Source organism: Bos javanicus, chromosome 7 (assembly GCF_032452875.1).
Source record: "Bos javanicus breed banteng chromosome 7, ARS-OSU_banteng_1.0, whole genome shotgun sequence".
Lineage (NCBI taxonomy): Eukaryota > Metazoa > Chordata > Mammalia > Artiodactyla > Bovidae > Bos > Bos javanicus.
Genome location: NC_083874.1, coordinates 108,347,287 through 108,372,624, shown reverse-complemented (window position 1 = coordinate 108,372,624; position 25,338 = coordinate 108,347,287). Strand labels below are relative to the sequence as shown.

At 43.6% G+C, this 25,338-nt stretch overlaps 1 protein-coding gene across 3 annotated transcripts in view; it reads right to left on the bottom strand.

The window, feature by feature from the left end:
• MAN2A1 (mannosidase alpha class 2A member 1) overlaps positions 1-25,338 on the bottom strand; it is a 213,384-nt gene that overhangs the window by 166,265 nt on the left and 21,781 nt on the right. For 2 of the 3 annotated variants that reach the window (XM_061424531.1, XM_061424532.1), the window contains exon 2: positions 5,803-6,060. In XM_061424531.1, coding sequence (XP_061280515.1) covers positions 5,803-6,060 — 258 coding nt within the window. Of the gene's footprint in view, positions 1-2,687; positions 2,804-5,802; positions 6,061-25,338 lie in introns of those variants that run through there. The other variant, XM_061424533.1, reaches the window with a different exon arrangement.

The window sequence follows — 25,338 nt, the reverse complement described above, 5'->3', positions numbered from 1 at the left end:
GAGGCTGGAGCACAGAGCCAATCCCACTGTCCCCAGCTTCCAGCTTAACAAGCGGGCCACGGCCTCGAGAGCATATCATGCTCTCTGTCCCCAAGAGTCAGTGAAAGCTTCCACACTGAAGCAAGGCCAGAGCCAACTCCTCTTGTCCAACTTTAAAATATTCACTCCTTAGGGTCTGCACCAAGATCCAGTTTCCCATCCAAGGTACAACGTTAAAATAGCTCTCTGTCAATGTGTAGAACAGAATAAATGTGAGTGACACACTCAAAGTTTAAGAAAGGCAGAAGTTCTTTCTTACCTTAGTTCTCAACACCACTACCCTCTAAGAACAGTGCTACTGGAGGAAAAAATTGCATTGGCCAAAATGTTTGTTCGAGTGTTTTCTAAGCTATTACAAAACATCCAAACAAACATTTTGGCAAACCAATATATTGCAAGCTAAATACATAATTTAAATTTCTCTAATACTGAAATCGGTAACCTCCAGTTCAAGACGGTGGAGCAGAAGATGCGCTAATCTTCTCCTGCCGAAGCACCAAAATCACAACTAGCTGCTGAACAACCACCGACAGGAGGACACTGGAGCCTAACAAAGAAGATACTCCGTGTCCAAAGATAAAGAAGACGAGCAAGATGTAGCAGGGGCACAAGCACGATAAAATCAAATCCCGTACCTACCGGGGTGAAAAGTGAAGTCACTCAGTTGTATCCAAGTCTCTGTGACCCTATGGACTGTGTCTCACCAGGCTCCTCTGTCCATGGGATTCTCCAGGCAAGAATAACTGGAGTAGGTTGCCATTTCCTTCTCCAGGGGATCTTCCCAACCCAGGGATCGAATCTGGGTCTCCCGCATTGCAGGCAGACGCTTTACCATTTGAGCCACCGGGGAAGTTATCGGGGTAGGTGACCCACATACTGGAAAGCAACAGCAGTGAAGAAGTTTTCCCACTCTTGGGAAGGTTCAGAACCCCACGTCATGCTTCCCAGACTGGCGACCCAACAAAGGGACGGGAATCCCCAGGGTATCTGACCTTGAAGGCCAGCAGGATTTGATTACAAGACTTCCACAGGATTGGGGGAAACAAAGATTTCAGTCTTGGAGGACAAAAACAAAACCTTGCAGGCACCAGACTCAGAGGGAAGGAGCAGCGCCTCCACAGGAGCAGAGCCGCCCGCTAGTGCTGGAGGGCCTCCTGAGCAGGCGTGGGTCAGCACGGCCCGCCCGCTAGTGCTGGAGGGCCTCCTGCGCAGGCGTGGGTCAGCAGAGCTCGCCACAGGGGCCGGGGACTGCTAGCAGCTGTCTGGGAAGGTCCCCAATAACCCAATCACAGAGCCAGTAGACCCAAGGGCTGGCTGGCCTCAGGCCAAAAGACTACCAGGGCGGGAGTGCAAATCCAGCAGATAATTGGATTAAAGCTTTACTGAGAAAGGCACTGCCTACCAGAGCAAGACCCAGATTTTTCCACCACCAGTCCCTCCCATCAGGAAGCTTACACAAGGCTCTTAGCCTCCTCCATCAGAGGGCAGACAGAAGAAGCAAGAAGAACCACAATCCCACAGCGACTAAAACAAAATCACCATGAAAAAGCTGAAAGTTATGTCCCAGATGAAGGGACAAGACAAAAACCCCAGAAAAATAACTAAATGAAGTGGAAATAGGCAACCTTCCAGAAAAAGAATTCAGAATAATGATAGTGAATATAATTCAGGATCTCGGAAAAAGAATGGAGGCAAAGATTGAGAAGATGCAAATAGTGTGTACCAAAGACCTACAGTGGACACGTTTTGGGTGGAGTCCAGGAGTTGGTGATGGACAGGGAGGCCTGGCGTGCTGCAATCCCTGGGGTCGCAAAGAGTAGGACACGACTGAGCGACTGAACTGAACTGAGAGACCCACAAGAACTAAAGAACAAACAGAGAAGAATAACTGGTGCAGAAGCACAGGTAAATGACCTGGAGGACAGAATGGTGGAAATCACTGCTGCAGAACAGAATACAGAAAAAAGAATGAAAGGAAATGAAGACAGCCTAAGAGACCTCTGGACAACATTTAATGCACCAAAGTTCACATTATAGGGATCCCAGAAGGAGGAGAGAGAAAGAAAGGGCCTGAGAAAATATTTGAAGAGATAATAGTTGAAAACTTCCCTAATATGGGAATCAACCAAGTCCAGGAAGCACAGAGAGTCCCAGGCAGGATAAACCCAAGGAAGAACTCAACAAGATACACAGTAATCAAACTGACAAAAATTAAAGACAGAAATAAAATATTAAAAGCAACAAGGGGAAAATGACAAATAACACACAAGGGAACTCTCATCAGGATACCAGCTGATTTCTCAACAGAAACTCTACAAGCCAGAAAGGAATGGCATGACATATTTAAAGTGATGAAAGGGAAGAACCTACAATCAAGAATACTCTACCCAGCAAGACTCTCCCTCAGATTTAATGGAGAAATCAAAAGCATTCTAGACAAGCAAAGTTAAGAGAATTCAGCATCCTCAAATCAACTTTACAACAAATGCTAAAGGAACTTCTCTAGGCAGAAAACAAGAAAAGGAAAAGCCCTACCTACAGAAAATAAACCCAAAACAATTAAGAAAAAGGTAACAGGATCATGTGAGCAGGCATGCTAACCTGCTTCCGTTGTGTCCAACTCTGTGACCCTATGGACTGTGTCTCACCAGCTCCTCTGTCCAGGAGATTCTCCAGGCAAGAATACTGGAGTAGGTTGCCATGCTCTCCTCCAGGGGATTGTCCAACCCAGGGATCGAATTCTGGTCTACATATCAATAATTACCTTAAACGCAAATGGAGTAAATGCACCAACCAAGACATAGCCTGGCTTAGCAGATGAAAACATGTGTATGTATGTATTTTCACTTACCACATCACTCTGCTTGACCCCCTAAACTGCATGTAATTATTTTATATTGTTAGATTAATCAAGTTCCTATTATACCTTACAATTGTAATCTATACAATTTTTTGTATAGATTTTATTTTTTGTCTGGCTATTGATGGTGAAAACTAATAAACATCTTTTACTATTGTGATGATGTAACTATTACTCACTTAATATCATTGTATCATGATTGGTCAACAGAAAATCATAGATAGAATTCTATATCACCAAAACTACCATTTAATAGAAAAACCTGTAATCACTTTTTGAAATCTAGATGCATAGCAGAATTATTTTGGTATTTTTTAAAAAATACAAATGCCCAGGTATTGCTTTTTTGACGGAGGTCCAGATATGTTTCTAATGAGCAGTCATGTTTAAAAGCAACCAGACTGTATGAGAATCTTTTACTTTTATCTAGCTTGTTTCACTTTTTCTATTTCATATTCAGTGTTTCCATTTCATTTAGTTTATGTTTTCCAATTTCTCCATCAATTTTGGTTTTTTTTTGTTCTTTCTCAAGCCTTTATCAAGCATATTAAAAAAGCTTTTGTATACATATATATAAATAATATGTATATATTTTAGAAAACTTATGAATCTTTGCCTAACTAAAAAGTTTATGACCTTTTGATTCCACTTGTTTGACTTAGTATGAATAGAATTCTAGATTTCTAATTTTAAAAAATAGATATGCAATAAGCAACAAAGGTTTTCTGTATAACACAGGGAACTATAGTCAGTATCTTCTAATAACCTATAATGGAAAATAATTTCACAAATAACATATGTGTATAACTAAATCACACACACACACAAAAAGAATTCTACTTTCTGAAATTTAGTTATGTCTACCTTTTTGCCAGCTTTTCTAAATATCCTATGCACATCTAAAAACAATGTATGAAGTACAAAATATTAAATGTATTTGTGTAGGACATGATTAATATAAATTAATTAAATCGCTGCAGATGGTGATTGCAGCCATGAAATTAAAAGACGCTTACTCCTTGGAAGGAAAGTTATGACCAACCTAGACAGCATATGAAAAAGGAGAGACATTACTTTGCCAACAAAGGTCCATCTAGTCAAGGCTATGGTTTTTCCAGTGGTCATGTATGGATGTGAGAGTTGGACTACAAAGAAAGCTGAGTGCCAAAGAATTGATGCTTTTGAACTGTGGTGTTGGAGAAGACTCTTGAGAGTCCCTTGGACTACAAGGAGATCCAACCAGTCCATCCTAAAGGAGATCAGTCCTGGGTATTCATCGGAAGGACTGATGTTGAAGCTGAAACTCCAGTGCTTTGGCCACCTGATGCAAAGAACTGACTCATTTGAAAAAACCCTCATTCTGGGAAAGATTGAAGATAGGAGGAGAAGGGGACGACAGAGGATGAGATGGCTGGATGGCATCACCAACTCAATGGACATGAGTTTGAGTAAACTCTGGGAGTTGATGATGGACATGGAGGCCTGGCGTGCTGCAGTCCATGAGGTTGCAAAGAGTTGGACACGACTAAGCAACTGAACTGAATTAAATATAAATCAATTATATTTAAATTATTAATGACATCATTCAAGATGCTCCTATTATTTTTTCTGCACTTGATATTCTCAGAGAAATGTTAATACATCTCATTATGATTCTATATTTTTCTTTTCCCTCATATTTCTTCTGGTTTCTCCTTTATATATCTTTGTTTCTTTATTGTTAAGGTGTATAATAATTTACATCATCTATCTTCTTTGTGAATTATCATTAAAAATATTCATCTTTATTTCATTAGGGAAAAAAAAAGAATCCAGGGCAGAGGGAGGTCTGTGTAAATAAATGCCAAAGTGTAAAGCAAATAAAATCATACTACCTAGATAGGAAAAAATAAACAAATAAATAAATGAAAGATACAAGTTATTTGAAATCCAAAATATAATACCTCAAAATTAAAACCCAATAGTTACTACCTGAAAGTAGCCTTAAATATTACTGGGCAACAAACTAAAAATACTAGAAATAAAAACAGGATCAAGCTAAAAATTCATAAATAAACCCTTTATAAGAAAGGAAATCAATCAGAAAAATGAATAGCCTTATAGATCATAAAGAGAATGAGAATATCTCCTACTAAATGAAAATGGTAAAACTGATCATGTTTAGGGAAATATATTTCAACTTCCTTTTAAACAACTGCACAACTAATTTTTAAAATACAGCTCTGACTAAACCAAAAAATAGGTGAAATTAATTTTGATGATATATTTTAACCCAATATATTCAAAATATTACCATCCCAATATATAATCAAAATAAAATAAGCAAGATATTTTACATTCTTCTTTACACAATAAATCTTCAACACTTTGTGTGGATATCAGTGCATATCTCAACTCAGACTCGCCACACTTGGCGTGCTCCTTAACCACAGGTGGACAAAAACCTTCATCCTGGACAGTTCTAGAGCTCTTCCCTTCCCCTCTCACAGAGGCATATTCAGTAAAGAGAAGCTGACATCACACTGTGTGAAACTTCTTATGTATAACAGATACACAGAAAGAGCAGGGCTTTTCTCGTATTCTCTAAAGGAAGGGGGAAAATATCTCTTTGCCAAGATTTAAACCTCTAAAGGTCTTCAACTGATATAGAAAATAAAACCTAAGAAGCACACAGAAAAGGCCATAGTCACATAGTATAAAAGAAAGAAAAACTAGGAGAAACATAGAATTACATAATTTTATCACTAAAAAGAACATCAATGATCATGTGACCAATTAAATGGTTTTACAAAAATAGAAACTGTAATCCGAAGAATTTAGCAACTATAAACAGGTACCAGATCAAATCTAAAAAGACAAAAGCAAATCAAAGCCCAGTGATTCTTAATGAGCGCATACATTACCTGCACCTCTGAACTCTGACTTCCACTTTGTGAAGCAAACAGACAGTCTGCAGGGTCAACTGTGAGGGACAAACGTTTCGATGGCAGAAGAGGAGAGCCAGCACCATGGCTGAAATTGCCTTTTGAGTTTTTCGTACCATCCTCCACAGATTCACTCAAATTGATGACTGAGTCTCTAATATTTGAGATGATTTCATTATTCTCAGCTAGCAAACGTTCCAAATGGTCTATTTTTTCTTGCAACATTGAAAGCTGACCCTATAATAAAAAAGAAAAAGACAGCTATATGAAACTCTAAGACAGCTTTACTGAGACAGACAGCATTTTTTTTGAAACTATGTGCCTGACCAAGACGGTAGCCACTCAGCCTCCACTCTTCTCTTTTACACGTGGGGTCAGTGGGAGCGTGAGCGGCTGGCAGGGTTAGACGCCCGAGTACAGCAGAAAACCTTCTCCGTGGCTGCAACCTTTGTTTAGTCATATTTTAAAATGTGCAAAACACAGACCAAGAAGACTGGGGCCTATATTTCCTATTACCCCAAACCCAGTCCTAAAAGACCTTCAGGTCTCTAAAATCACTAAGTGCAATACCATATTATGTTCAGGTATGACATTTTAAATTGAGGTACAAATGAGTCCAGTTACTTAAAAGAACAAAAAAGTATGAACTTGAAAACGACCATTCCATTTCAGTCAGTAACACTAGTGAACAATCCTAAACAAGAACTACCATCAACAGAAAAATCCGGTCAACTCTTTTAATGAGCTGTATTGTGAAAAGCCTGGCGTGAACCTTCCTCCAGCAACTGCACTTAAGTCATTTAGACAGCTTCTACTCTACTGCGTACTTTTGTTTCTTTTAAGTGATCCTCACACGTAGAGGCTTGCCACCTCTAAACACAAACTTTCCTTTACAGAATAAGCCTTCAGCCTCTGATCTGCAGGAGGCTGCTATTTCTGTCACACATGTCTAAGTAAAGGGCTTTCTCTGGCAGTTCAGTCAGTCAAGAGCTCATGCAGTGCAGGAGACTGCCTGCAATGCGACAGACCAGGGTTCAATCCCAGGGTCGGGAGGGCTCCCAGGAGCAGGAAATGGCAACCCACTTCAGTCCCAATCTTCGTCTTGTTCACTCCGATACCCTGGGTCCCAGGACACAGTACTTCAATGCTTGTCACAGAGCTCTCTACACTTCTTCCATGCAACCAGAATGCTTGAGTGAACACCCTCTGCACAGGCGCAGTGCTACATGCCAGAAAGACAGACGAGCATTAGACGTGGTTCCCCACGTGGGGCAAACCAGGCCACACTGTGTTCGTGCCACAGCAACAGCCTGCCCCACGGCTGCAAAAACGCCACATTAAGGTGTAACAAAATAAACGCGTAGAAAGCAAAACAAATGTGGATGCCCAGAAACGAAATTCCTCTCACCAGTAAATAACAGAAAGACAGAAAGGAGAAAAGAAAAAACATCTATATGTCCCAAAGTGAAGGACTAGTCAAACAATATAACTAACATAATGAATAGTTTTGTTTTTTTTTTTTTAATTTTAATTAAAAAAAAATTATACATGTGTTCCCCATCCTGAACCCTCCTCCCTCCTCCCTCCCCATACCATCCCTCTGGGTCGTCCCAGTGCACCAGCCCCAAGCATCCAGCATCGTGCATTGAACCTGGACTGGCATCTCGTTTCATACGTGACATTTCACATGTTTCAATGCCATTCTCCCAAATCTTCCCACCCTCTCCCTCTCCCACAGAGTCCATAAGCCTGTTCTATACATCAGTGTCTCTTTTGCTGTCTCGTATACAGGGTTATCGTTACCATCTTTCTAAATTCCATATATATGCGTTAGTATACTGTATTGGTGTTTGTCCTTCTGGCTTACTTCACTCTGTATAATAGGCTCCAGTTTCATCCACCTCATTAGAACTGATTCAAATATATTCTTTTTAATGGCTGAGTAATACTCCATTGTGTATATGTACCACAGCTTTCTTATCCATTCATCTGCTGATGGACATCTAGGTTGTTTCCATGTCCTGGCTATTATAAACAGTGCTGCGATGAACATTGGGGTACACGTGTCTCTTTCCCTCCTGGTTTCCTCAGTGTGTATGCCCAGCAATGGGATTGCTGGATCATAAGGCAGTTCTATTTCCAGTTTTTTAAGGAATCTCCACACTGTTCTCCATAGTGGCTGTACTAGTTTGCATTCCCACCAACAGTGTAAGAGGGTTCCCTTTTCTCCACACCCTCTCCAGCATTTATTGCTTGTAGACTTTTGGATCGCAGCCATTCTGACTGGCGTGAAAAAGCAGGAGTAGCAATACTCATATCAGATAAAATAGACTTTAAAACAAAGGCTGTGAAAAGAGACAAAGAAGGTCACTACATAATGATCAAAGGATCAATCCAAGAAGAAGATATAACAATTATAAATATATATGCACCCAACACGGGAGCACTGCAGTATGTAAGACAAATGCTAACAAGTATGAAAGGAGAAATTAACAATAACACAATAATAGTGGGAGACTTTAATACCCCACTCACACCTATGGATAGATCAACTAAACAGAAAATTAACAAGGAAACACAAACTTTAAACCATACAATAGATCAGTTAGACCTAATTGATATCTATAGGACATTTCATCCCAAAACAATGAACTTCACCTTTTTCTCAAGCGCACATGGAACCTTCTCCAGGATAGATCACATCCTGGGCCATATAGCTAGCCTTGGTAAATTCAAAAAAATAGAAATCATTCCAAGCATCTTTTCTGACCACAATGCAGTAAGATTAGATCTCAATTACAGGAGAAAAACTATTAAAAATTCCAACATATGGAGGATGAACAACACGCTGCTGAATAACCAACAAATCACAGAAGAAATCAAAAAAGAAAACAAAATTTGCATAGAAACGAATGAAAATGAAAACACAACAACCCAAAACCTGTGGGACACAGTAAAAGCAGTCCTAAGGGGAAAGTTCATAGCAATACAGGCACACCTCAAGAAACAAGAAAAAAGTCAAATAAATAACCTAACTCTACACCTAAAGCAACTAGAAAAGGAAGAAATGAAGAACCCCAGGGTTAGTAGAAGGAAAGAAATCTTAAAAATTAGAGCAGAAATAAATGCAAAAGAAACAAAAGAGACCATAGCAAAAATCAACAAAGCCAAAAGCTGGTTCTTTGAAAGGATAAATAAAATTGATAAACCATTAGCCAGACTCATCAAGAAACAAAGGGAGAAAAATCAAATCATAATGAATAGTTTTTAGTCAGTAAAAACTTAGAAATACAATTTTAAAAATTGAGAAACCATTTTCAGAAGATAAAGTGATGAAAACACAGTTTTAAAACTGTATGTATGACATGATTACTCGCCTTTTTAATAAAAGATACATATAGAAATAAATAAGTAGGTTGACAATATACAGCCTTGACGTACTCCTTTTCCTATTTGGAACCAGTCTGTTGTTCCATGACCAGTTCTAACTGTTGCTTCCTGACCTGCATACAGGTTTCTCAAGAGGCAGATCAGGTGGTCTGGTCTGTAGATGGTGACTGCAGCGATGAAATACAAAGACTCTTACTCCTTGGAAGGAAAGATATGACCAACCTAGACAGCATATTAAAAAGCAGAGACATTACTTGGCCAACAAAGGTCTGTCTAGTCAAAGCCATAGTTTTTCCAGTAATCATGTATGGATGTGAGAGTTGGACTATAAAGAAAGCTGAGCACCAAAGAGTTGATGCTTTTGAACTGTGGTGTTGGAGAAGACCCTTCAGAGTCCCTTGGACTGCGAAGAGAGCCAACCAGTCCATTCTAAAGGAAATGAGACCTGAATGTTCATTGGAAGGACTGATGCTGAAGCTGAAACTCCAATACTTTGGCCACCTGATGCAAAGAGCTGACTCATTTGAAAAGACTCTGAGGTTGGGAAAGATTGAAGGCAGGAGGAGAAGGGGATGACAGAGGATGAGATGGCTGGATGGCATCACCAACTCCACAGACATGAGTTTAAGTAAATTCCAGGAGTTGATGATGGACAGGGAGGCCTGGTGTGCTGCAGTCCATGGGCTCGCAAAGAGTCAGACAAGATTGAGTGACTGAACTGAACTGACATACAGAAAGCTGTAATCAAGATGGTAAAACTGGTTACAGGTACTTATACTTTCTTTAGTCTCTTATGAGTGGTTGTGGATTTTATAATGGGAAGCCAAGAGAAAGAATAATTCTAGTCCCAGGTATTGGCCAGTTCAACAACAGGAGGGAAAAAAGATCAACAGAGTGCTATCTACCAAGAGAAGATCGCTTCAGCAAACTGTGTGAGAGCTCACAGAAGTCCGAAGGGACTAGGGGAAATGTTTCAGAATAAGAAAAAGGTAAACAAAAGGGGAAGCAATCCAGCAGGCAAGGACCTTCACAGGCAGGGCAGAGACAACGCTGGGGAGGAGTGTCCGGAGCTCTGCCTGCGGAGAGACGAGGAGCACGCGATGGCAGCAGAGCCCCGGCCCCTGAGAGGGGCCCACACGGCCTCCCCACGCAGACACGCGCCGGGGCGGGTGGCAGGGCTGCTCCGCCGTGGCCGACCCTTGCGACCCCACGCACTGTACCCACCAGGCTCCTCCGCCCATGGGATTCCCCAGGAAGAACACTGCAGTGGGTTGCCATTTCCACCTTGAGGGGATCTTCCTGACCCAGGGACTGAACCCTGGTCTATCACGTTGCATGCAGTCTCTTGCACTGCCCGTGGGTTCTTTACGGACTGAGCCACCAGGGGAGCCCCTCTACTTAGACATATAGGACAGAAATAGCCCCCTACAGGTCAGAACTGTAGCCCTTTAAGGCAGGAGTCACCTCTAGGGTGGGGTGCCATGTCTCCACAAGGGAGAACTCAAGCCTGTTCATCAGGGGAGAGAGAAGCAGGAAGTGCAAGGTCTTAGCAAAGAACTCACCCTGCAGGACAAGCCCCACTTCTCCTAGTGAAAAGAGAGACTGACTATGGATCAATCCTTGACTAGAAACGGCAAAGCAGAGGAAACCTGGTAGACTGGTGCAGCACTAGGTCAGGGCCGAAGAGAAGCTAGCTGAACTGTGGAGGCTGCAGGTCAGCAGTTGAGCAACATTACAGAACAAATCTTTACACACACATCCATATTGGCTGACTGGTTCTCTGTGGAAAGGTCAAAGGCAATCCCTTGGCATAACCCAGAGTCCACCCAAGGAAGCGAAAAATATTTCAGAGCTAGGTAGATAGTTGTCTAATCTATATATATTTTCCTAAATGCACCAACAAAGGTCTGTCTAGTCAAGGCTCTGGTTTTTCCAGTAGTCAGGTATGGATATGAGAGTTGAACTATAAAGAAAGCTTAGCACTGAAGAATTGATGCTTCTGAACTATGGTGTTAGAGAAGACTCTTGAGAGTCCCTTGGACTGCGAGGAGAGCCAACCAGTCCATCCTAAAGGAGATCAGTCCTGAATACTCATAGGAAGGACTGATGCTGAAGCTGAAATTCCAATACTTTGGCCACCTGATGTGAAGAATTGACTCATTGGAAAAGACCCTGATGCTGGGAAAGATGGAAGGCAGGAGGAGAAGGGGACGACAGAGGATGAGATGGTTGGATGGCATCACCGACTCAATGGACATGGGTTTGAGTGAGCTCCGGGAGCTGGTGATGGAAGGGAGGCCTGGCGTGCTGTGGTCCATGGGGTCGCAGAGAGTCGGACACGCCGGAGTGACTGAACTGAACTGAATGCACTGTCAAAGGCTGTGTCTGAAACAGGAGAAAATGTTTCTTCACTCATCATCACAATACCCCAGATTGAGGCTTTTTGAAATCACTTCTGATGAGTTCTGTTGAATATTTCCAGCACCAAAGACACAAGCCTACTTCAGTGATACTTAGAATTTCTACCACAGCAGGTAACGACAGTAAATCAAGTTCCTCTGATTCCAAGCAGAATTAGAACATGTTGATTTGTCTGGACTGCAGTAAAAGCTACACACCCACAAAATAAAACCTTAGTCTATAACGCCACCGTTCCAGAGCTTTTAAAGATGCCATGTGTTTTACCAGGCACTTATAATGTATAAATTAATTCATGGGTGCTATGTTTCTCCAGATCTTTCTGTACTTTCAGGAAAAGATAATTTTGGAGCCATACACATTGCAAAGTTACTTGCAGCTTAAAAGAACACACTGAAAAAGAGTTAATTCAGTTCTTTTGGGAATGTGCTCACTGTGGCCCCAGTCCCATAACCCATGGATGAGAGTACTACGCAAATTAACATTACAGGTGATCGGTGCTCCGTGAAAAAGGATCCAGCAGGCACTTACAATGACTTTTAAGTTCACTGTAGCTTTAAAGATACAATGAGTGATCAGTACCTGGAACTCTGTGCTGAATAGTAAGTCCATAGAGAAAATCATGGCCTGGGGATACGTTAGCATAACGGTCTAGTGAGAATCATTTTTTAAACTATATTATGCGGTAGAATAAAGTCTTGCTCCAAACATCTAAAGTTCCTGAAATACACATACTTCCATAAGCAAAATCTGTATACATGTCAGAGAAGAGTGATATGACTTTAAAAAGATACACTTGCAGTCTGCATTAAAGTAACAGAAATCATAGATAATGTTTCAACTATGCTGACAAGTCAAAGAACACTGATAGTAATATTGAAAAAGACAATTTTGTGTAGGGCAAGAAAATCACTTGTGAGAAACCCACTTTATTCTTTGATTTGCTAATCAGTTCTAAAGGAAGGTCACAGCGTTGACTGCCACGGAGTGGGAAAGAAGGTCACGATACTTGATTTATTCTGGTTTTGGTGAAAGAGAATAACTGAGTAAATGGGAAAAAAATCACTGATAGCAAAGACTTTTGAGAGAAAATTTAGAGCCTACTACCAGCAAATCAGGATCGGTACTCATACTGTCCTGTGAACAGAGTCAATCTATACACATCTACCGCTACATTTAAACATTCATTATGCAATTACTTGCCCCGTATAAGACACTTGCTGTTGGGATTGGCATAACTATGACCACTCGAGCACGGCTGTATCTGCACATCATTCTTCCTTCCTGTTACAACTGAAAAGAGTATGTGCCCTCCTGTCTCTCTGCTTCAAAGGCCAACACTCCACTGGCGATCTCTACACCCACCTCTCAATGGCTCAAAGATGTTCTTTTTGGCTACATTCCCTCAACACTGCCTCATCAAATTCCCCTTCTAAAGGTAAGGCCTCCTCAATAGTATAACAGTCAGTTCAGGTCAGTTCAGTCGCTCAGTCATGTCCGACACTTTGCGACCCCATGAATCGCAACACGCCAGGCCTCCCTGTCCATCACCAATTCCCGGAGTTCACCTAAACTCATGTGCATCAAGTAAGTGATGCCATCCAGCCATCTTATCCTCTGTCGTCCCCTTCTCCTCCTGCCCCCAATCCCTCCCAGTATCAGGGTCTTTTCCAATGAGTCAACTCTTCACATCAGGTGGCCAAAGTATTGGAGTTACAGCTTTACCATCAGTCCTTCCAATGAACACTCAGGACTGATCTCATTTAGGACAGACTGGTTGGATCTCCTTGCACTCCAAGGGACTCTCAAAAGTCTTCTCCAACACCACAGTTCAAAAGCATCAATTCTTCGGCACTCAGCTTTCTTTGTAGTCCAACTCTCACATCCATACATGACCATTGGAAAAACCATAGCCTTGACTAGACGGACCTTTGTTGGCAAAGTAATATCTCTGCTTTTTAATATGCTGTCTAGGTTGGTCATAACTTTCCTTCCAAGGAGTACGCGTCTTTTAATTTCATGGCTGCAATCACCATCTGCAGTGATTTTGGAGCCCAAGAAAATAAAGTCTGTCACTGTTTCCATTGTTTCCCCATCTATTTGCCATGAAGTGATGGGACTGGATGCCATGATCTTTTTCTGAATGTTGAGTTTTAAGGCAGCTTATTCACTCACCTCTTTCATCAAGAGGCTCTTTAGTTCCTCTTCACTTTCTGCCATAAGGGTGGTGTCATCTGCATATCTGAGGTTATTGAGATTTCTCCCAACAATCTTGATTCCAGCTTGTGCTTCTTCCAGTCCAGCATTTCTTATGATGTCCTCTGCACAGAAGTTAAATAAGCAGGGTGACAATATACAGCCTTGACGTACTACTTTTCCTGTTTGGAACCAGTCTGTTGTTCCAAGTACAGTTCTAACTGTTGCTTCCTGACCTGCATACAGGTTTCTCAAGAGGCAGGTCAGGTGGTCTGGTATGCCCATCTCTTTTAGGATTTTCCACAGTTTATTGTGATCCACACAGTCAAAGGCTTTGGCATAGTCCGTAAAGCGAAATAGATGTTTTTCTGGAACTCTCTTGCTTTTTCCATGATCCAGCGGATGTTGGCAATTTGATCTCTGGTTCCTCTGCCTTTTCTAGAACCAGCTTGAACATCAGGAAGTTCACGGTTCACGTATTGCTGAAGCCTGGCTTGGAGAATTTTGAGCATGACTTTACTAGCGTGTGAGATGAGTGCAATTGTGTGGTAGTTTGAGCATTCTTTGGCATTGCCTTTCTTTGGGATTGGAATGAAAACTGACCTTTTCCAGTCCTGTGGCCACTGATGTGTTTTCCAAATTTGCTGGCATATTGAGTGCAGCACTTTCATAGCATCATCCTTCAGGATTTGAAATAGCTCAACTGGAATTCCATCACCTCCACTAGCTTTGTTCATCGTGATGCTTTCTAAGGCCCACTTGACTTCACATTCCAGGATGTCTGGCTCTAGGTGAGTGATTACACCATCGTGATTAAATTAGGTCAAAGAATATGAAATTACCATTCTCTTAAGCTGGAAATAGTCAAATGTCACCAGTTTCTCAGGGTTCAACTTAATACTACAACCCATCCAAAAAACAACCTCTGGTGTTTCCCTCAGCCCCGCCATTCCCTTCAAGGGCCTACCCATTACCAAAAACACCAGTCCCTGCAGAGCGAGGCCAAACAATAGTGAACGCTGGCGTTTGGAACACAGACAGGCTCATTAGGCTCAGGCCCTAAGAGCCCCAAGTTACTGAAAGTTTCAGCACAGCCCTCTTCTAGAAAGGTGCAGGAGGGATGCGGTTAGCTGATACAGACATCATGTTGTCAGATCCTTTGTCCTAGAGGTCAGGTTATGGTCAGGTAACCGTGATCCTGTAATCTCTCTCTAAGGGATGTTTTCCTCTGTTCTCACAAGAAAGGGCGAGTCCGGTCCCGGCTAAGAGGAGGCGGTCTCAGCGGCAGCCCCCTCAGGGCCAGGGCCCAGACTCTGCCCCAGTCATCTGAGGAGCCCAAGTGGCCCGCAGGCTCCGCAGGCACTGGGAGGGCGGGCCCAGGGGCCCAGGCTGCGTCCCTGCACAGGGCCGCTGCCAACGGGTGGCAGAGGTGCACAGGGGAGGGTCCCCGCCACCCCCAGGCCTGGGCTGTGGGGAGACGGGAGCCCTCGGAGGCCACCTGCCTGCTCCCGGGCCTCCAGCCTGGCGGCTACTCGGAGGCCAAAGAGCTGGGCACCCCGAGGAGAAAGGGGGCTGCCTGTGACCTCTGACCTCACTCTCCACCCGAGGACCACCCTCTGCGCAGTGAGAGCACCGAGCTCACTCAAGGACTGCTGGCATGCAGGAGGGGCCCACCCGGACCGAAGGCAGGGCAGGACCTCGAAGGGCCAGCGACTCCTGCCTGCTCGGAGGCGGAGGGTAAGGGCACAGGGCAGTGGCTGTGCTACCGGCCGCCCCGGCTGCCCTCCGTTACAGTCCAAGCAGCCGCTTAAGGAATTCTCTAGATCCACAGGTTCAACCACGCCCTCCTAAGATGGAACACCTTTAATCAATCCAGTGGTAGTTTCTCATGGTACTTAAAAAAAACTGAAACACCTCACACTAGACTCAACAAGGACCTGCATGTCTACCTCCGCACCGCGTTCTTTCTCTCCTCCAACTTCCGTTCAGTCCCTCAGTCCTGTCTGACTCTTTGCGACCCCATGAACCGCAGCACGCCAGGCCTCCCTGTCCATCACCAACTCCCAGAGTTTACTCAAACTCAAGTTCATTGAGTCAGTGATGCCATCCAACCATCTCATCCTCTGTCTTCCCCTTCTCCTCCCACCTTCAATCCTTCCCAGCATCAGGGTCTTTTCAGATGAGTCAGCTCTTCGCAAGAGGTGGCCAAAGTACTGGAGTTTCAGCTTCAACATCAGTCCTTCCAGTGAACACCCAGGACTGATTTCCTTTAGGATGGACTGGTTGGATCTCTTTGCAGTCCAAGGGACTCTCAAGAGTCTTCTCCAATACCACACTTCAAAAGCATCAATTCTTCGGCACTCAGCTTTCTTTATAGTCCAACTCTCACATCCATACATGACTACTAGAAAAACCATAGCCTTGACTAGATAGACCTTAGTCGACAAAGTAATGTCTCTGCTTTTTAATATACTGTCTAGCTTGGTCATAACTTTTCTTCCAAGGAGCAAGTGTCTTTTAATTTCATGGCTGCAATAACCATCTGCAGTGATTTTGGAGCCCCCAAAAAATAAAGTCAGCCACTGTTTCCACTGTTTCCCCATCTATTTGCTATGAAGTGATGGGACCAGATGCCATGATCTTAGTTTTCTGAATGTTGAGCTTTAAGCCAACTTTTTCACTCTCCTCTTCCGCTTCCATCAAGAGGCTCTTCAGTTCTTCTTCGCTTTCTACGTAGCCACACCCTTCTCCTGTGCTGTGCTGCTCTGAGACGCTCAGGCGTCTGAAGCCAGGTCTCCCAGGCTGCAGGTGGGTCCTTACCGTCTGCGCCAGCACGGCGGCCCACCCCTTGTCTCGTCCCTGCCCTCGGCCCGCTCCCCCGCCTCACCCAGGTCCTGCGCGGGCCCTCTCTGTAAACAGCGCTTCGCCGCTTCCCCGACGCCCCTCTGCCGGGTCTTCTCCAGGCGTCCTCTCTAAAACAGGCCTCCTCGTGTCACACTTCTTGTCAGCTTATTGTTTTGATTCTTCCACAGTATTTTTGCCTATTTTATTCATGTATTTTTTCCCAATCTTCATCACTAAATGAATCACTATATTTAGAACAGGCACTACAGCTGTTTACTCACCACTGTACCCACTGCATTCTGATGCCGAGCACAACGCCTGGCACAAAACAGAACTGAAAATATTTACTTTAAAGAAAAAAGTGTGCAACATTTTTTTCTAAGACAAAGAAGCAGTAACTGTCATTTTGTGGCACATACACCTATAGTACAAATACAAATGAAACTAACAATTTTTAAAGAAAGATAAAATCTTCACTGTAACCTGAAATGTAGGTAAGAAAAGAATGAGGAGTCCTAAATAAATAGGATGATCTTTATGGACTGTCTGGGAAATGAGAGAGAAACCGATCCATATTCAGCCACAGGGTGACCATCATGACCTCGTGAGTAGAGCAAAAAATGTGGCTTCCTTTCTAAAGCAAAGATTATGGATTCTGTACAGTCCAATCAAATGTCTTCAGGTTTCACAACCGTCACCAACCGTGGCTCAGTGAGCTATGATTTTCAGCTGACGAGGGTGACTGAGGGTGTCTGAACCCTGAGACAATTCTAGAATCCTTCCTACCATGTTAGCGATATGAAATCTTCATGCAGCCAAATCAAACTTATAATTAAGGGAACTCTAGAGGAAATAACATTACATGTATATAACCAGCATTCTAAAGAGGAAGCATTCTAACGAAAAAAGCTTGACCTCATTGTATGCTTGTGTGTATACCTGATGCTTCTTCCCCTTTAAATCTAATTTGGTTAGAGTCAGCTATCAGTCCATCACATCAGGATTTTTCTGCATTTGGATTCTGTCACTTAAGTGCCCTTCGTGTAGTGAGTGTAGTTGGGTGAACAGGCTCCAACAGTGACCATCAAGACTCATTGTAAAGGCTGCTCAAAAGTACAAATCCCTGGAATCCACCCTGGAATGTCACGTAGGGCCCCAGAAACTGCAATGTTTATGCTCCACAGGTGACTCTGGTGATCATTTAGGTTTGGGACCTGTGTCTCTGAAGTCATGCATCTCAGTGAGACAGCAGGGCCCCAAACTCCAGAATCTAATGCCTGATGGTCTGAGGTGGAGCTGATGCAGTGATAACAAAGGGCACAAGATATGTGAGGCGCCCGAAGCATCCCGAACCTTACCGCCCAGCCTCGGCCAGTGGGGACTGTCCTCCACAAAACCAACCCCTGGTGCCAAAAAGACTGGAGGCTGCTGCCTAAGAGGATGCAGCACACAGTCAGCCACTCGGCAAACCATCGCTCAGCTCCCCACAGGGTGCTGTGAATTCCCAGACCTGCACCATCGGATCCTCCGTTTAAATGGGACAGTAATTCTCACCCATCTTGTGTTCCTGTGGCAGGAGATCACATTTTTATTTTTAATACCAGCAAATGATGATTATTTTTCTTTTTAATGATTCCTTTTACCAAATAAAGGTAAAACCAGTTTAGCTAAAAAGTTCAAGTAGATGGGTTCTGGATCACACTACTTGGGTTCTAATCCTAGTTTCAGCACTCACCAGCACTGTGACCTTGAGAAAGCAGCTTGACTTTCGGAAGCCTCGGTTTCATTATAGGCACAATGTGGTGCTGATACCCACTGCTTGCAATGGTTATAAATGAATTAGCACTGAGTCTGCCACCAACGGAAGGGCTTCCCTGGTGGCTCAGACAGTAAAGAATCTGCCTGCAACGCAGGAGACACAAGAGACACAGGTTTGATCCCTGGGTCAGGAAGATTCCCTAGAGAAGGGAAGGGCTACCCACTCCAGTATTCTGGCCTGGAGAATTCCATGGACAGAGGGGTCTGCTGGGCTACAGTCCATGGGGTCACAAAGAGTCAGACACAACTGAGTGACTAACACTTTCACCTTTGCCAACAAGTAAACACTCCAGAAGACATCACTGCTGCTACTGCTGTAGCAAAGGTTCGGCTTTCTAAAACTACGTTGAAGGAACAACAACCGTGATTAAGAGCAGACTCTAAACCAAGTCAAACGAGTGGCGTCACCAAAACAGCAGCATGGAAGACCCTCACCTCCATCTTCCTACAAAGATCAACAATTAGACAGTTATCCACAAACAAAATTGTTCTGGGAGAGCTCTGGAGGCTACTTACAGAATTTCAGCAACACAGTGGAACAAAAAACCCTCGAGAATACCACACACAGAAAGAAGGGCGGCAGCTTCACTTTGCCTGCTCGTCCCATCCCCCAAGCTGGCACTGCTCAGTGCCAAGGGGGAACTCCATAGCTGGAAAGAGTTCCTCTTTCTGGGAAAGGAAGCAGGGTAAGGGGCCAACGTCCTCAATGCTCTGGAGTACTGCGTGGAAAGACACACAGAGGCCGCAAGACATGGGGTCAGCGGGCTCCGGGGAGCAGCCACTGGGCCGCAGTGGGAGAGGCTCCGAGGCCTGTCTCCCAGAGAGAGCCTCAGCTGTTGCCCCCAAAGGAGCCCAGGGCCAGCACAGCAGCCATGGGAGCCCCGCAGACCCCACCCAGTTCCCATCCGCAGACAGGCACGCTCCTTAACACCAGCCCCCGAGCCTCTTCCTGTTCTCCCCACCCAGCCTCTCTGGAGCCCGGGAGCCACACCAGCAGCCGCTTCAGGCCTCTGGGGTGGCCAGCCAGGCATTGCAAGATGCTGCCAACCTGATGCCCGTCAGCAACCTCCACTGCCTCCTCGTATGACACTGTGCAGCCCGGGAAGGCAAGCCTGCAGCCAGGCCCCACAGCGGCGTGTCGGCCAGGATGAGGTCCCGTCTGCTGTCATTGCAGGCACCACTGTGCCCGCTGGCACAGCCCGCCAGCTGTCACCTGCGCGACACCTGAGTGCCTGTCCCCAGTGCGCCACTGCACGCCCACGGTGGGACTGAGCCGTCACCAGAACACACCAACAAGCAGAACGCCTGCAACCACCTGCGCACCCACAGCTGGCTCCAGCTTTGCTGCCCAACTTGGAGCCCCACAGCTCCATGCACGTCTGCAACCAGCCTGGCCACCACCCTGGTCCCTGCAGCTGGCCCCTGCAGCCAGAGTGTCCACACCCATGCTGGCCATCATGCCATATGGTCTGATGCATAGCTGCTGAACCCAGGAGGGCCCCTGAGGACTCAAACAGCCCTGGAGCCCTCTGCAAACACCTGCAGCACTCGCCAGAAACCACACACATCAACGCTACGGAATGCAGGGGCCTGAGCCAAAAGACACCACACTACCCCCAAAGCTGACGCAGCCACGCGTGGCTGCACTGAGACCCTGACCCACCCGACCTGGGGTCGCAGCACGCTCCAGCATGCCCCACGCACAGGGGAGAGGCTTCAGCCACGGAATTTGGGAGAGGACACTGCTTCTTCAAATGCAGGTACCTTTACTAGGCAAAGAAGCATGACTCCACCAAAGGAATACAGTAAACCCCTAGTACTAGTCCCAAACAAAAGAAGATATAGGGATTGCCCAACAAATAATTCAAAATACTTGTTGAAAAGGTGCTCAGAGATACAAGAGAACACAGATAAGGAATATAAGAATATCAGGAACACAATATAACAACAAAATGAGAAGTTCAATGAAGAGAAGGAAAATACATGCAAGACGCAAACAAGAAATTTTGAGCTGAAGAATACAATGATCAATAGAAGTTCTAACATCAGACTTGACCAAGCAGAAAAAAGAACGTGTGCGCTCAGACAGATCAATCGAAATCATCGCATCAGAGGAGAAAAAAGGAATGAGAAAGGATTTTAGAAGCCTACATGTTCTGTGGTATACCAGTAAAAGGCCCAGTCTGCAAATTATTGGAGTTTGAGGAGTAGGATGCAGAAAGCTTATTGAATGAAATAACGGCAGAGAACTTTCCCAAACTAAGGAGAGATTTGGATAACAGGTTCATGAAGCTAATAGGTCACCAAATAAACTTAAAGAGATCCACACCAAGACACAGTATATTAAAACTGACAAAAGTCAAAGACAAAAATCTAAAAAGCTGGAAGAGGAAAAAAAAAAACCTGTAAATTTTATGGGAATCCCCCATTAGGCTACTGGTGGACTTCTAAGCAGGAATCTTAGATACCTTACAGGGCAGGAAAGACTGGGATGATAAAGTGCTGAAAGAAGAATAATGCCAACCAAGGATACCTTACCTGGCAGAGCTGTCTTTCAGAAATGAAGAGGAGATAAAAACTCTCCTAGACAAACAAAAGTTAAGGGAACTTACTACCACAACAACTGTCTTATGAGAAATTCTGTAAAAAAAATCTGCAAGCTGAAAACATATTTATTAGTAACACAAAAACATAGAAAATGCAAAAACACTGCTAAAGGTAAGTATATAGTCAAATTCAGAATACTCTAATACTGTAATATGGTAGCCTGTAGTGTTACCTCTAATTAAAAAAAAAAAGCTAAAGAATAAGAGCATTAAAATAACTATTAGCTACAGTAATTTGTCAGTGGATACACAATATAAAAAGACGTAAATCATGATATCAAAACATCAAAAGGGGGAGTAAAAGGGTAAAATTTTTGTCTATGATCGAGGGTAACTTGTTATCATGGTAAAACAGACTGTTATAACTGCAGAATAGTAAGGAGGGATAAGAAAGCCTTCCTCAGCGATCAATGCAAAGAAATAGAGGAAAACAACAGAACGGGAAAGACTAGAGATCGGGAAAGACTAGAGATCTCTTCAAGAACATTAGAGATACCAAGGGAATATTTAATGCAAAGATGGGCTCAATAAAGGACAGAAATGGTACGGACCTAACAGAAGCAGAAGATATTAACAAGAGGTGGCAAGAATACACAGAAGAACTGTACAAAAAAGATCTTCATGACCCAGATAATCACAATGGTGTGATCACTCACCTAGAGCCAGACATCCTGGAAAGTGAAGTCAAGTGGGCCTTAGGAAGCATCACTACGAACAAAGCTACTGGAGGTGATGGAATTCCAGTTGAGCTACTTCAAATCCTCAAAGATGATGCTGTGAAAGTGCTGCACTCAATATGGCAGGCCACAGGACTGGAAAAGGTCAGTTTTCATTCCAATCCCAAAGAATGCTCAAACTACCGCACAATTGCACTCATCTCACACGCTAGTAAAGTCATGCTCAAAATTCTCCAAGTCAGGCTTCAACAGTATGTGAACCATGAACTTCCTGACGTTCAAGCTGGTTTTAGACAAGGCAGAGGAACCAGAGATCAAATTGCCAACATCCGCTGGATCATCATAAAAGCAAGAGAGTTCCAGAAAAACATCTATTTCTGCGTTATTGACTATGCCAAAGCCTTTGACTGTGTGGATCACAATAAACTGTGGAAAATTCTTCAAGAGATGGAATACCAGACCACCTGATCTGCCTCTTGAGAAACCTGTATACAGGAAGAAAGAGTTAGAACTGGACATGGAACAACAGACTGCTTCCAAATAGGAAAAGGAGTACATCAAGGCTGTATATTGTCACCCTGCTTATTTAACTTCTATGCAGAGGACATCAAGAGAAACGCTGGGCTGGAGGAAGCACAAGCTGGAATCAAGATTGCCGGGAGAAATATCAATAACCTCATATATGCAGATGACCACCCTTATGGCAGAAAGTAAAGAAGAACTAAAGAGCCTCTTGATGAAGGTGAAAGAGGAGCATGAAAAAGCTGGCTTAAAGCTCAACATTCAGAAAACTAAGATCATGGCATCTGGTCCCATCACTTCATGGGAAATAGATGGGGAAACAGTGTCAGTCTTTATTTTTCTGGGCTCCAAAATCACTGCAGATGGTGATTACAGCCATGAAATTAAAAGACGCTTACTTCTTGGAAGGAAAATTATGACCAACCTATGACAGCATATTAAAAAGCAGAGACATTACTTTGTCAACAAAGGTCTGTCTAGTCAAGGCTATGGTTTTTCAGGTAGTCATGTATGGATGTGAGAGCTGGACTATAAAGAAAGCTAAGTGCCAAAGAATTGATGCTTTTGAACTGTGGTTTTGGAGAAGACTCTTGAGAGTCCCTTGAACTGCAAGGAAATCAACCAGTCCATCCTAAAGATCAGTTCTGGGTGTTCATTGGAAGGACTGATGTTGAAGCTGAAACTCCAATACTCTGGCAACCTGATGAGAAGAGCTGACTCATTAGAAAAGACCCTGATGCTGGGAAAATTGAGGGCAAAAGGAGAAGGGGACGACAGAGGATGAGATGGTTCGATGGCATCACCGACTCGATGGACATGGGTTTGGGTGGACTCTGGGAGTTGGTGATGAAGAGGGAGGCCTGGAGTGCTGCGATTCATGGGGTCACAAAAAGTTGGACACGACTGAGAAACTGAACTGAACTGACTGAACTACAGAATGTTTCATGTGAGCCTCATCCTCATGTTAACCACAAAGCAAAATGCTACAGCAGATTCACAAAAGATAAAGAGAATCAAAGCATAATGCTACAGAAAATCAAGTTACAAAGGAATAAAGAACAAGGGAACTGCAAAACAGCCAGATGACAAAATGACATTAGTAAGCTCTTACCAATTAGTAATTACTCTAAATGGAAATGGATTTAATCTGCAGATAAAAAAACAGAGTGGCTGGATGGACAAAAAGCAAGACTAACTATATACTGCCTACACAACACTCACTTCTGCTTTAAGGAGGCACAAGGATTTAAAGTGAAGGGGTAGAAAAAAGACATTCAGGAGAATTCCCTGGTGGTCCTGTGGTTGGGACTCAGTGATTTCACTGTCAGGACCCAGGTTGGATCCATGGCTGGGGAAGTATGATCTTCCCTGCTGTGCTGCTGTGCTAAATCACTTCAGTCGTGTCCGACTCTGTACGACCCCACAGACGGCAGCCCACCAGGCTCCCCCGTCCCTGGGATTCTCCAGGCAAGAACACTGGAGTGGGTTTCCATTTCCTTCTCCAATGCATGAAAGTGAAAAGTGAAAGTGAAGTCGCTTAGTCGTGTCCGACTCTTAGCGACCCCATGGACTGCAGCCTACCAGGCTCCTCCATCCATGGGATTTTCCAGGCAACAGTACTGGAGTGGGTTGCTATTGCCTTCTCCGACAAGCTGTGCAACTCAGTCAAATAAATAAATAAACTAGCAATATTTTTGAAAAAAAGATACTCTGTTCAAATAAAAACCAAAACTGAAGTATAATTCTATCAAACAAAATAGACTTTAAGCCAAAAATGGTAAAAAGAAACAAAAAAGTCACTATATATGGACAGAGTAATCAATTCATCAACAAGATATAACAATCTTAAATATATATGTGCCCAACATTGGAGCACCAAAATATATTAAGCAATTATTAACAGACCCACAGGAAAAACAGATAATATAGTAACAGTAGGAGACTACTGTTCAAGCTTGATTGCCAATATACATTGGATCATCAAAAAAGCAAAAGAGTTCCAGAAAAACATCTACTTCCGCTTTATTGAGTACACCAAAGCCTTTGACTGTGAGAATCACAACAAACCATGGAAAAATCTTAAAGAGATGGGAACACCAGACTACCTGACCTGCCTCCTGAGAAATCTGTATGCAAGAAGCAACAGTTAGAACTGGACATGGAACAACAGACTGGTTCCAAATAGGAAAAGGAGTATGTCAAGGCTGTATATTGTCACCCTGCTTATTTAACTTCTATGCAGAGTACATCATGAGAAATGCTGGGCTGGAAGAAGCACCAGCTGGAATCAAGATTCCTGGGGGAAATATCAATAACCTCAGATATGCAGATGACACCACCCTTATGGCAGAAAGTGAAAAAGAACTAAAGAGCCTGTTGATGAAAGTTTAAGAGGACAGTGAAAAATCTGGCTTAAAACTCAACGTTCAGAAAACTAAGATCATGGCATCTGGTGCCATCACTTCATGGCAGATAGATGGGGAAACAATGAAAGCAGTGAGAGACTTTATCTTTTTGGGCTCCAAAATCACTGCAGATGGTCACTGCAGCCATGAAATTAAAAGATGCTTGGTCCTTGGAAGGAAAGCTATGATCAACCTAGACAGCATATTAAAAAGTAGAGACATTAATTACTTTGCCAACAAAGATCTGTCTAGTCAAAGCTATGGTTTTTCCAGTAGTCATGTATGGATGTGAGAGTTGGACCATAAAGAAAGCTGAGTACCGAAGAATTGATGCTTGTGAACTGTGGTGCTGGAGAAGACTCTTGAGAGTCTCTTGGACAGAAAGGAGATCCAACCAGCCCATCCTAAAGGAAATCAGTCCTGAATATTTATTGGAAGGACTGATGATGAAGCTGAAACTCCAATACTTCGCACCTGATGCAAAAAGCTGATTCATTGGAAAAGACCCTGGTGCTGGGAAAGATTGAGGGCAGGAGGAGAAGGGGACGACAGAGGATGAGATGGTTGGATGGGATCACCAATGCGATGAACACAAGTTTGAGTAAGCTCTGGGAGTTGGTGATGCACAGGGAAGCCTTG